This window comes from Podarcis gaigeae (genome assembly GCF_964106915.1).
Source record: "Podarcis gaigeae genome assembly, chromosome: 7".
In the NCBI taxonomy this organism is placed as follows: Eukaryota; Metazoa; Chordata; class Lepidosauria; order Squamata; family Lacertidae; genus Podarcis; species Podarcis gaigeae.
In genome coordinates, this window is record NC_139683.1 from 9,766,019 (window position 1) to 9,778,081 (window position 12,063).

A 12,063-nucleotide genomic window follows, 5' to 3' on the forward strand; every position below is an offset into this window, starting at 1 on the left:
GGTGATCCTGCTGCTAGCTCTGTATTATCTCGCCTGTGTTCCTTCTGCTTATCCCATTAACCCCAGGGACGACTCAAAATATCAGCCCAGTCTCTTTGTGAATATATGCATGCTGAATGCAACACCCCCCCCCCCCCCCGTGGCAAAGTGCCCTTATTGACTTCAGAGAAGTGAAAGATTTTGTGCAAAGGCCAGCAAACTAGGGAGATGGCCTGTGTGTACATGTCTTTGCCAGTAACCTCAGCAGAACATAATGTGAGGCTTAGGGTTGAAGTTCCATGGGCATTACAAGTCTAGGGGAGAGGACCAAATTGGCTTCCGAAGAGGATGGAGTGGAAAGATTTAATTATCAGATCTATACTCATTCAGGGGGAAATTGCAGAAGAAATGAGCTTTGAAACAGTGCACTCTTAAGATCATTATGCATTTCCATGTGGATTTTTTAAAATTAAAAAAAATACGTATTTTAGAAGTTAGTTCCTCCCAAGAAAGGCATACTATTTCCCTTCTTATATGTAACTAGCTTTCCATGGTAGCCACAACAGGAAAACCTCCCTCTGACAGTTGATTATAGCTGGCATAAGATCACAGTTGATTTCTGGCTTGTACTCTTATCTTGTGTTTCAAAACCAGGCCTAAACCCTGAAACCTGAGCTTGTCTGTTGACATAACCTGAAGCTGATTTTTCTGTTGATCTACAGGCAGGCTGGATAGGTGAGTGCCTTTCATTTATCCAGGGTATGATCTTACTGGAAATGTCACTCCCCATTGCCTCTCGTTGGAGTCATCCTAACACCGCACCTCAAATACCACAGTAATTGTCCCAGTAATTGTCCAAAAGCTCCTGTTGTAATAAAAATCAAGGCCACCTTATGTAACTTTTAAACTAACCAGATGCAGGTGCATTAAACTGGCTCATTTGCTTGGGAGATATCAGAAGCATATAAGGAAAGCCGTGCTGGATGAGGCCAAAACGCCCACCTAGTCCAAAATCCTGCTCTCACAGTGGCCAACTAAAAAAATTCCTTCCAGTAGCACCTTAAAGACCAACTAAGTCAGTTCTTGGTATGAGCTTTCGTGTGCATGCACACTTCTTCAGATACGTTATGGTATCTGAAGAAGTGTGCATGCACACAAAAGCTCATACCAAGAACTGACTTAGTTGGTCTTTAAGGTGCTACTGGAAGGAATTTTTTTTGTTTTGACTATGGCAGACCAACACGGCTACCTATCTGTAAGTGGCCAACTAGATGCTGTTGGGAAGCCCACAAACGGAATCTGAGAGCAACAATCCTCTTCCTCTTTGAATACCAGTTGCTGCAAATCACAAGGCTCACTGGAGGTGGAGTATAGCCATAAGCTAGCATAACCTCATCCTCCATGAATTCATCTAATTTTCTAAAGCCATCCAAGTTAGTGGTCATCATTAGCTCTCATGGAAGCAAATTCCGCATTTTAATTGTGCGCTGTGAGAAGAAGCTATTTCTTGTGCTAAACAGAGACTTGGCTTCATTAGATGAGTTCTGGAATTATAGATACTCTGTCTCCATGGTTGTCACAACACGCTAACAATATATTATTTGGCCTGCCATGGTAGTGATAGCAGTGTTGAAGACTCACTTAAGACAGTGAGTCTTCATTCAGTGGCCACGTTGAAAGGATTTGTCCTGCCCTTCGTGCATTTTTGTCTGAACTTGGGTTTTCTACCGTTAAGTTTTACAAAGCCAGCAACATTTGCAGAGGGTGTACTGAATATATTTATAACCTTAAGTCGCTCCTCGTTGAAGCTGGCAAGCCTTTGAGTCTGAAGGAGTCAGTGACATGAAGGTCCCTTTTATATTCTGAGGTTCCTGTAAAATACAGGAGCAAGCAGTGTGATTTAAACTGCCTTGCAGCTGTAAACTGTGATTTCCCCAGAAGGTTCGTCATCCGGCAGAACAAGTTTTGCCACCTTTGACACATAGCTTCAGACGGCATAGGAGGAGGGGCAGAAAGTGTCAACAGGTTGCAGTAAGCAAGGAGAGATTGTTCTCCCTTATGCAGCGGTGCATTGATGCACAGCCTTATTAAGTCTTGTCAGCTGTATTAAAGAGAAACCTCATTTCTCAGAAGAGTATGCCAGACAGTCAACGCTGCTCTCTGTTCTGGCTGTCAAGGGCTAGAATGTGTCATTGGGTGACCTTGCCAGCTTGACTGAGGCAGCATTTTCCAGACTTCAGAACCCTGGTGCAGCAGCAAGTGCAAAAGTAGTGACACATAATTAGCTCTGATAGTAGGTGCAAAATAAGATGACAAGCCCGTACAAATGTTTTTGCTTTTAACTGTGCGAATGTGTGTATATGATGCAGGTGGCGCTGTGGGTTAAACCACAGAGCCTAGGGCTTGCCAATCAGAAGCTTGGCGGTTCAAATCCCCATGACAGGGTGAGCTCCCATTGTTCGGTCCCTGCTCCTGCCAACCTAGCAGTTCGAAAGCATGTCAAAATACACGTAGGTAAATAGGTACTGCTCCAGCAGGAAGGTAAACGGCGTTTCTGTGCACTGCTCTGGTTCACCAGAAGCGGCTTAGTCATGCTGGCCACATGACCCGGAAGCTATACGCTGGCTCCCTTGGCTAATAAAGCGAGATGAGCGCCGCAACCCCAGAGTCTGCCATGACTGAACCTAAAGGTCAGGGGTCCCTTTACCTTTACCTATGTGTGTATATATGGGTGTTTTGTTTTGTTTTGTTTTGTTTGAAAACTGCTGGCTCTGGGCTGCTGAACAGGGTGCCTTTTTTAAAAAAAGTGGGATTCCCACATTTATTAAAACGTTGCCACCCTAAGCTTCTTCAGGAAGAAGAGCGGGACAGAAATGAAATAAGTAAGTAATTTCTGCTCCTTAAAGCAGATTCCTGGTGCTGTACAGGCTGGCAGAGAGCACAATCTATAGGCATTTTCTGGCTGAGACCCAAGGTGGTTAGTACTATATGGGGACAGGATTGTATAGCTCAGTCATGAGAAGGAGATAGCTTTGAAGAGGCATAATCCCATTTTGTAAAATATTATTAAAGCTGGGCCGCTCTGGATGCAATTTTATTTGTGAACCCCAATATTTATCCTGTCTGACACCGAAGGCCCAAGATCTTTAGCCTTGAATGCTGCTTGAGTTGTGCCAGGTGGGTTGTTGGTCACACTCACCTGGATTTTGTTCTCTCACCCCACCAACCTTCCAGCTTTCGTCTTGCCTGTAACGGGGAGTGGGTGGGTGCCCCTGGTTCACCCTATTCCATCTGTTCTTGGGGGTTCTTGATGCAAGGAGCTGTCCAGCCCCACAGAGATGCTGAACGCCTATGTGGCTGAATTCAGCCCACTTCCTCATGACTGCTGCACAGTACTGATCCTGTACTGATCCAAGATAACTGAATAAGAGTGATATATACCTCCGTAAGGTTTTAAGCACTGCCTGTTTATTACAGAACTTGAGAATATTGGAAGTTTGTTTCTCTGCTGCACAATGCCTAGCTATCACTTGTATAAATAAATATTCTGGATGTAAAATTTTAAATTGGTCGGTCACTTATTTACATTCAAGTTATAAGCTGGTTTTGTTGTACTGAGAATTTGGCATGGTTTAGCAGGGTCTGAAGCTGAAAAGGGGCATGCATGAATACCCATGTGGCATCCTGCCTTGAAAAACCAAGCTGGTTTATTTTTGAGCCTTCTCTTGTACTTAAATATATGAAAACAACTGATGGTGGTGTTAATCTCCCTAGAATAACTTTCTTGGGCCACTAGCTTAACCTACCTCACAAGATAGTGAGCCCAGCTGTCAGTGTTTATATTAAGCATTTGGGTGGGGTACATAAAATTAAACCTGCGTTACGGTACATTGTCTACAACAAAAAATGTCTCAAACTGGCTGTAATTGATTTGTTTGTAGGATTGTACGATTTAAAAACAGCAACACTGAATGTATTTTTGTTACTTCTGGAATTTTTTTCAATAAAAACATATATTTTTTTTAAAAAAAACAATAACAGTATTTGTTGCTACTATTTCCTTCTGGGTAGGCAAATTACTGCCCAGTCACAGACTAAAATTCTGAGTTTCTTAATTCTCCTGGTTTTCTACCGATGATAGCTTGTTGTGACTTGTTTGCAAAGAATTTTAAGGATAAAATTGCCTGCATCTGCCAGGACCTTGACTCCAGTTACAGTAGATGAATCTTGAGAGGTGCCCAGAACACTGTCTAGTTCTGTTGTGTTGGATGAGTTTCAGTTAGTAAGGCTCCAGGATGTGGATTAGGTGCTTGGATGGGTCAAGGTGACCACTCGCACTCTGAATCCTTGCACATCTTGGCTGATAAAAACTAGCGAGGAGGGAGCAGCTGGCTGGGCCAGGTAGGAGATTAATGCCTCCTTGTGAGAAGGGATGGTCCCTGCCTGCTTGAAGAAGGCAGCGGTAAAATAAGTATCAGTAAATAAAATTTAAAACAAAACGAAGAGAAACCCTCACTGGATTTGGAATATCTTAAGTAATTACCAGCCAGTTACCAATATCCCCTTGGGCAAGTTTCTTGAGTCGTGGACCAGATCCAGGTGCTCTTGGAGGAAAATGATTTTCTGGATCCGTTTCAGTTGGGGTTTTGGCATAGAAACTACTTCGGTCACCTGGTATGATGATGTCTGTCTCGAGAGAGACAAGGGAAATGTCTTAGTTGATTTTCCCCAATCTCTCTGTGGCCTTTGAGTTACACTTAATTCTGTGTATTGCAACCTAAGCCCATTGGAATGGTTCTTCACTCTGGGAAATGTGGAATGTATAGTACACGCCTCGCTCTCATGTGCAATGTTCATACAGTCACAACTGTCTTTAAGTTGTGCATACTATATATATTTTGGCGCATTGTACTTTTCTCTGGCTGATTCTTCAGGACCAGATTTTGAGGAAGCATCACACTTCCTCTCCTGAAATGTGGTACAGTACTTCCTCAAAATCACTCATTTCTTTTAAAAACAAAACAGAATGTTAGTTGTAAGTAACCCTATTCAAACCAATGGAAGAAAACACAGCTATTAATGGGACCTATAATGCAAGTTTAAGCATGTTTACCCAGAAGCAAGTTTCACTACCCAATGTCAGTATGCTGGAGTAAAGCCTAGCACACTGATTTCAGCTACTGCTCGTTTAAGGTTACATGAGAAAATAAAGGTTACTGTCTGCCAAGAAGATAGGAAATTGACCAAATTCCTAGAAAAGATCCCAAAACCCCTTAAAACAAACAGAAATAGGAGTGGGACTCTTGCTCAGGAAGCATGGAAGGCAGATGGAGATGGCATTCCTGACATATTTAATTCCAGTGCATATTTCTTCTACACAACACCATGTCTGCTTTTTATTAGGACCTTATTCTGCTTACGGCAGGAGACGCAGCTATTCATTTCTCTTGACATCCATCTGCTTTACACTCAAGTACCTCATTAAGATAAATCTGTTCACTCTTTCTCATCCCAGCTGATCTTTCCTTTTCGTTTTCCTCTCATCTTACTCTTAAGATCATTTGCTTGTATGTGGGGGCGGCAGTTTTAGTGCATTATATATAAATTGAGTCCTGTTCTGCTATTATTGCTAAACTTCTAATAGATTTTTGTTCCTTTTGGAACATGATTAACAAAATACTGCTCTAATCCAAGAAGGGAGTTTCTGCCATACCTCCAACCAGATTATCTGCCACTTCTCTGCAAATTTTCTTGCATGTCCAACCTGAGCATGAGTGCATTCTAACTTGAAAACGTTCCTCCTTCATTTTGCAGAGGAGCAGTTTTTAATAGAATATAAAGGGTCAATAGTACTGCAGTGTAGTGAAGAAGATGCTTAAAATGATGAACTTTGAGTACTGCTGAACAGGGAAGAATGTCTTAAACACTAGGCGATGCCATGTGGATTTTGCCTTCAGTCTTCAAAACGTCTTGACCTCTTCTGAAGATGTTTAATACTGTTATTTTTACTTTGTCGAGGCAACACAGATTTTGCTTGTAAGCTGGTTTGCAGAGAATTGACCGGCTGGAAGCCGAGGTGTTGCAACATGATTCTAAGCATGCTTCCCACTGCTTTCCAAAGTGTGCCCTCTAATACACGTAGTCCCTGATGGCTGCTTTAATGCAAGACATTAAAATGAGCAAAGGCTATTGCATTTGGAAGTGTTATTTGCTAAGCTGTACACAGGGCGATTTCCCCTGCAAGATACAGGGAAATCCCTACCATAATATGAGGAAAATTTTCCCCTATACCCCGTTGCTCAGAAATCAAGCCTATTTCCCCTCTTATGGGGCATATATAAGATTCCAGCCCCATTTTCTTGGCATATTTTATTTATAAATCAGCTTTAAGCAGAACTGTCACTTGAGGAATCCAATATGCAAGTATTCCCCCCCCCCTCCTGGGAACGTAATCTCCTGACTTATGCTGGGAGAGCCACAAAGACTCTGATGTCATACTAATTTAGAAACGCTGGGGAATGGATTCCCCATCCCCTGTATAACATTGGAAAACCCTGTCCTTTTCCCCTTGAAGGGGTGGGTAGAATCATAGTGAAATAAAAAATGGCTGACTATTAATGAAATGTTTGCCCCTTGAGCAAGGAGTATATTCTGTTTTTAGATGATGCAGGTGTGTCACAGCAGCCATTCTTACAGCCTGCTCTTCTGCTAAAAGTGTCCAGAGGGTGGTGCACAACATACTGTATTTTTCGTCCCATAGGACGCTCCGTCCCATAGGACGCACCTACTTTTTGGGGGGGGAAATAAAGAAAAAAAATTTTCCTTTATTTTCTCCCCCAAAACCAGGTCGGGGAACAGTGGGATGGCGGTGCTGCGCCTCCCCGCTGTCCCCCGAGCTTGTGGGGCTGGCCCATGTCTGCCTGGCGCGAGGGGCGCTCTGCTTCAGGGCGCCCCGCGCGTCGGGCGGCAGGCTACAGTCCGCAGCATGGGGAACCCTCTGTTTCAGGGCGCCCCACGCGCCCCCCGGGTGCGCAAGGCTTGCCAACACCAGCGCGGAGCACGGGGCGTCCTCCGAAGGGCACCCCGCGCTGCCAGCTGCCGCCCGCAAGCCTTGCGCTCTCGGGGGGAGATCCCCCGGGTGCGCAAGACTTGCCAACACCAGCGCGGAGCACGGGGTGTCCTCCGGAGGGCGCCCCGTGCTCCGCGCTGCCAGCTGCCGCCCGCAAGCCTTGCGCTCTCGGGGGGAGATCCCCCGGGTGCGCAAGGCTGGCCAACACCAGCGCGGAGCACGGGGCTGCCTCCGAAGGGCACCCCGTGATCCGTGCTGCCAGCTGCCGCCCGCAAGCCTTGCGCTCCCGGGGGGAGATCCCCTGGGTGCGCAAGGCTTGCCGACACCAGCGCGGAGCACGGGGCGTCCTCCGAAGGGCGCCCCGTGTTGCCAGCTGCCGCCCGCAAGCCTTGCGCTCCCGGGGGGGGGGAGATCCCCCGGGTGCGCAAGGCTGGCCAACACCAGCGCGGAGCACGCGGCGTCCTCCAAAGGGCGCCCCGTGCTCCCGCCCGCAGGCCTTCGGCTCCCGGTGGAGATACCCCGGGTGCGCAAGGCAAGCGGACACCTGCGCGAAGCACTGGGCGTCCTCCGGAGGGCGCCCTGTGCTCTGCGCTGCAGGCTGCCGCCCGCAAGCCTTGCGCGCCCGGGGGAACTCCCTCCGGGCGTGCAAGGCTTGCGGATAGCTTCCTGGAGCCTGGAGAGCGAGAGACGTCGGTGCGCACCGACGCCTCTCGCTCTCCAGGCTTCAGCAAAAGCATGCATTCACCCCATAGGACGCACACACATTTCCCCTTCATTTTTGGAGGGGGAAAAGTGCGTCTTATAGGGCGAAAAATACGGTACTCATAAAACCACGTTATGTAACCTCTGAAAGTCTAGCAAACTGTTTCTAAAAGCAATAACAAAGAATATGCCGTATAGTTAACACTTGGGGGGAAAACCTAACAGTAAAAAGATTCAGGTAGGTAGCCGTGTTGGTCTGACGCAGTCGAAATATATATATATAAAATAAAAAATTATCCAGTAGCACCTTAGAGACCAACAAAGTTTGTTCTTGGTATAAGCTTTTGTGTGCATGCCCACTTCTTCAGTAAAAAGATGTTAACACAGAAATGAAACTAGGTGTTGCCTATTAAAAGCCTGACAAAATAAGGAGCACCTTCAATTTCTGTTAAAAGACACATAAAAAGCAAGCTGGACATGCTGACAGCAGAAGAGCATTCTAGAGTTGTGACATCTTAGAAAAAGCCACATCCTTGGTGCTTTATGAATGACCTGAGGTGGCTCTGAGAACAGGTAACCTGGCCCAGTTATGGGCTTTTAAGAGTATATAACCAGTACTTTGAATTGAGCCAGAAAGGGAGTATGACGCCAGTGATGGATTTAGGGACGTGTTATTCCCTTTCACGCTCCCTCTTAAGAGAAATCAGCTGCCCTTATTCTATATGATAAATCTGCAAGCTAAGCATATTCTGTCATAAGTTGCCATTCTTCTTTAGTTGCAGACTAAACATATAGAATAAGAGAACAACATATGTTTAAAGAAGATTGGAAAACGTTATTGAATATAGGGGGAAATTGCGTACACCTGAAAATGTTGGCAGCATTAAGATAAATTCCACAGTGTAAATAAGTTTTGATGGATGCAATAATGGAATACTGGTTTAGTTTTTGTAAAATATGCAGGGATTTATGATATGCAAAATGAACCATGGAAAGAGAAGCCACTGATATTTTAAGGTTGTTTAAAGGAGTATTTAAAATTGTAAAACAGAAAATTTAATAAAAATTTAGAGAAAAAACAGCTGGCTGTGGCAGCATGCAGACTAAGGAACGTATGGCAGCAAGAGATTTAGATCTGGTACAGCAAGACCAACAGATGTAATATATATTTCTGTGGTAGGAATTGCCCTGCCGTGGTTCAGCTTAGATCAGGCCACAAATATAGAACCAGCAATAATAATTGAAAATAAAATGAAACTGCCCAGTTAAAGGGGGGAGAGGAGCAATATTCTAGATTAACCAATCAGCGATACAACCCTGAATTTGAACCTGCATAATGTAATATAAATTTAAAAATATATATTTTCCTAGGGTGACGTCTATTGCCGAGGCCAGGACAACTCTTAATAAAAAGCTCGCAGACCAGACGCATGCGCCCTAAGCAGGGTGGGTGGGGCTGGGGCCGGCCAATCAGAGGAGCGGCAGCTCTCGCGCGCCGTCCAACGGTCGCTCAGGCCCGCCAGGGCGCGTGCTCGGACCTGCCCAACGGGGGAGCGTTTCATCCCCCCCCGCCCGCCCGCGCTCCTCCCTCCTCCCTCCCGCTACGTCACTCGAGGAAGACGAAGGAAGCCGCCATGTCGGACGCGGCAGATTCGCCATAACCTTTTCCCTGCCGCGGCCTGCACGCCGCCGTTTTAATAATAATAACAGCTTAATAATGCGCGCCCGTGTATGGATACGTATTTATTTATTTCTAACAAAATATTAGGGCCCCTCGAATTCGAGAGCAGGGTATGGCGGCGGCGCTTTTCCTGAGGGGACGAAAGTGCTAATTCTTCCTCTCTTTTTCAATTCTGCGGTTTTTATTACCACCCCTCGCCCTCCTCATATCCGGCCATGGAAGCCCCGTCGGCAGGTGAGTGCGGGCGCCGAGGGGGGCCTTTTTTAATATATGGAAATCGCGTCGGCGGAGGGATTCCGCCCCCGCGCGGGGCCTGACGGGACGTGGCGCGAGAGTCCCGAGCGGGCGTCGTCGTCACCGGCACTTCCGGTTCAGTGGTGGGCGGGCATGGCGTCGGCCGCGTCGGGGCCGGAAGTGTGCGTGTGCGCTTGCGCGCGCCTCTGTCTTGTCATCTCAGTGCGCAAACGCGCCTGGTTGGCTGTGTTCCTCAGGGCGGAGAAAGCGTTTTTTTCTTAAGGACGCGAGGAGAGCGAAGCTGCCCGAAAGCCTCCTCTCACGGTGGAAGAGCCACGGCCCTTCCAGCTGCGCCCACCTATATTTCGCCCAAACGCGGGTCTCGAACCCACGACCCTTCGGCTTGAGAGTCTACAGCTCTACCTATTAGGCTATCCAGCCGCCGAGGCTTTGGAACGGGAAACCTCGTTAATGGAATACAGAAGCCTAACTGTGGCACCGAGTGAAGGAAGCGCTGCTTTTTATCTGTCCCCAAATTGCCCCATCGAAATCCTAAGCCAAAGCTGCCCTTCCTGCTTTTAACTGAAATTGAAATAATTTATTGTCACTTGTGCAACTCGTATAGGGACGCGGGTGGCGCTGTGGTCTAAACCACAGAGCCTAGGGCTTGCCGATCAGAAGGTCAGTGGTTTGAATCCCTTCGACGGGGTGAGCTCCCGTTGCTCGGTCCCTGCTCCTGCCCACCTAGCAGTTTGAAAGCACGTCAAAGTGAAAGTAGATAAATAGGTACCGCTCTGGCGGGAAGGTAAATGGTGTTTCCGTGTGCTGCTCTGGTTCTCCAGAAGTGGCTTAGTCTTGCTGGCCACATGACCCGGAAGCTGTACGCCGGCTCCCTTGGCCACTAAAGCGAGATGAGCACCGCAACCCCAGAGTCTGTCACGACTGGACCTAATGGTCAGTGGTCCCTTTACCTTACAACTTGTATACAGTGAGATTACACGAGCACCCCCCACTCAGCTCTCTTAGTCTTAATTCCCCTCATTTATTGACTCACACCCACCAAACCCGAAAGTCAGTTGCCCTGTTGTTATCTTTTCATTCAGCAGCCTAACAGCCCACGGGTAGAAGCTGTTCTTTACCCTGTTGGTGCAACTAATCATGCTTCTATATCTTCTGCTTGAGGGCAGGAGATCAAGAAAGTGCCAGCCAGGGTGTGAATCATCCCTGAGAATTTTCCTCACTCTCCTGAGACAATGTTCTTCCACTATTTCATCCAGTGGATTCACGGGACAGCCCATAATATCTTGTGCTGTATTCACCACCCTCTGTAGGCACTTCCTATCAGATGATCTCAAACCAGCGTACCACACCATGACGCAGTATGAAAGGACACTTTCTGTTGTTGACCGGTAGGAGGAGATCATCAAATGTTGGTTGACATAGTTCTTCTGCAATGCCCCACAAGTTCAAAGGGGGAAGAAAGAAAAGAAGCTCATTTCCACTTTTCCTAGACCAGTGGTCCTATGCCCTATGGGCCACATTTTCCGAATAAAAATTTGCTCGCACCCCACCTAATTTTTTTTTTTTTATTGATAAGATACACTGAAAAGGAAAAGCAAAAACTAGCAGTGCTGGATTTTTTGCGTGGAACGCAGCTGTTTTATAATATGATCATTGGGCATCCAGAATGTATAAAACAATGCATCTGCTTATTCTGGAGTTCCATGCTTCATATCCTTGCATTTTGAAAAAGTTTTAGCTAGCCTTTGCTGTTGAAGTTGACTTGTTGTGGGTTGTCATGTATAACAAGGATCTAAACCTTTTGTTCTAACCCAGTGCCTAACTTCTGAGTTGTCACACTGGGGGTTACAGTGGTACCTCGGGTTACATACGCTTCAGGTTACGTACGCTTCAGGTTACAGACTCCGCTAACCCAGAAATAGTGCTTCAGGTTAAGAACTTGGCTTCAGAATAAGAACAGAAATCGGGCTCCGGCGGCGCGACAGCAGCGGGAGGCCCCTTTAGCTAAAGTGGTGCTTCAAGTTAAGCACAGTTTCAGGTTCAGTACGGACCTCTGGAACGAATTAAGTATTTAACCCGAGGTACCACTGTATTATCAAAATTATGTGGACTCCTAGAAACTACATCACTACTAAAATGAGTTCCTGCACAGGCGAATAGTCAGATTCCTTTTGAGATGCAGTCCTACACACTCTTACCTGGGTGTAAGTCCAGGGTAAGTAAGTGGGGTATTCTACTGAGTAACTATGTGGGGTAGCTCTGTCGGTAGAGCATGAATCTCTTAATCTCAGTCGTGGGTTTGAGTCCCATGTTGAGCAAAATATTCCTCCATTGCAGGGGGTTGGATTAGATGGCCCTTGTGGTCCCGTTCTATGAT

The 12,063-nt window shown here is 46.5% G+C and overlaps 1 protein-coding gene and 1 long non-coding RNA gene across 5 annotated transcripts in view; one reads left to right on the forward strand and one right to left on the reverse strand.

Annotated features, from left to right (window-relative positions):
• Window positions 1-2,781: 2,781 nt before the first annotated feature.
• On the reverse strand, window positions 2,782-8,658 carry LOC310849321. The gene is made up of 2 exons (XR_014566853.1): window positions 7,871-8,658; window positions 2,782-6,719 (listed from the first exon to the last, which is right to left on the reverse strand). It is a non-coding gene; the product is annotated as an uncharacterized lncRNA (long non-coding RNA).
• Window positions 8,659-9,299: 641 nt separating this feature from the next.
• Window positions 9,300-12,063, forward strand: part of ZFAT (zinc finger and AT-hook domain containing) — a 77,454-nt gene continuing 74,690 nt past the window's right edge. For all 4 annotated transcript variants that reach the window (XR_014566774.1, XR_014566775.1, XM_083749009.1 and 1 more), the window contains exon 1: window positions 9,300-9,665. Coding sequence is in view for 2 of the 4 variants with exons in the window: in XM_083749009.1 (XP_083605135.1) it covers window positions 9,647-9,665 (19 nt within the window). In the remaining 2 variants the exon portion in view is untranslated. The remainder of the gene's footprint in view (window positions 9,666-12,063) is intronic.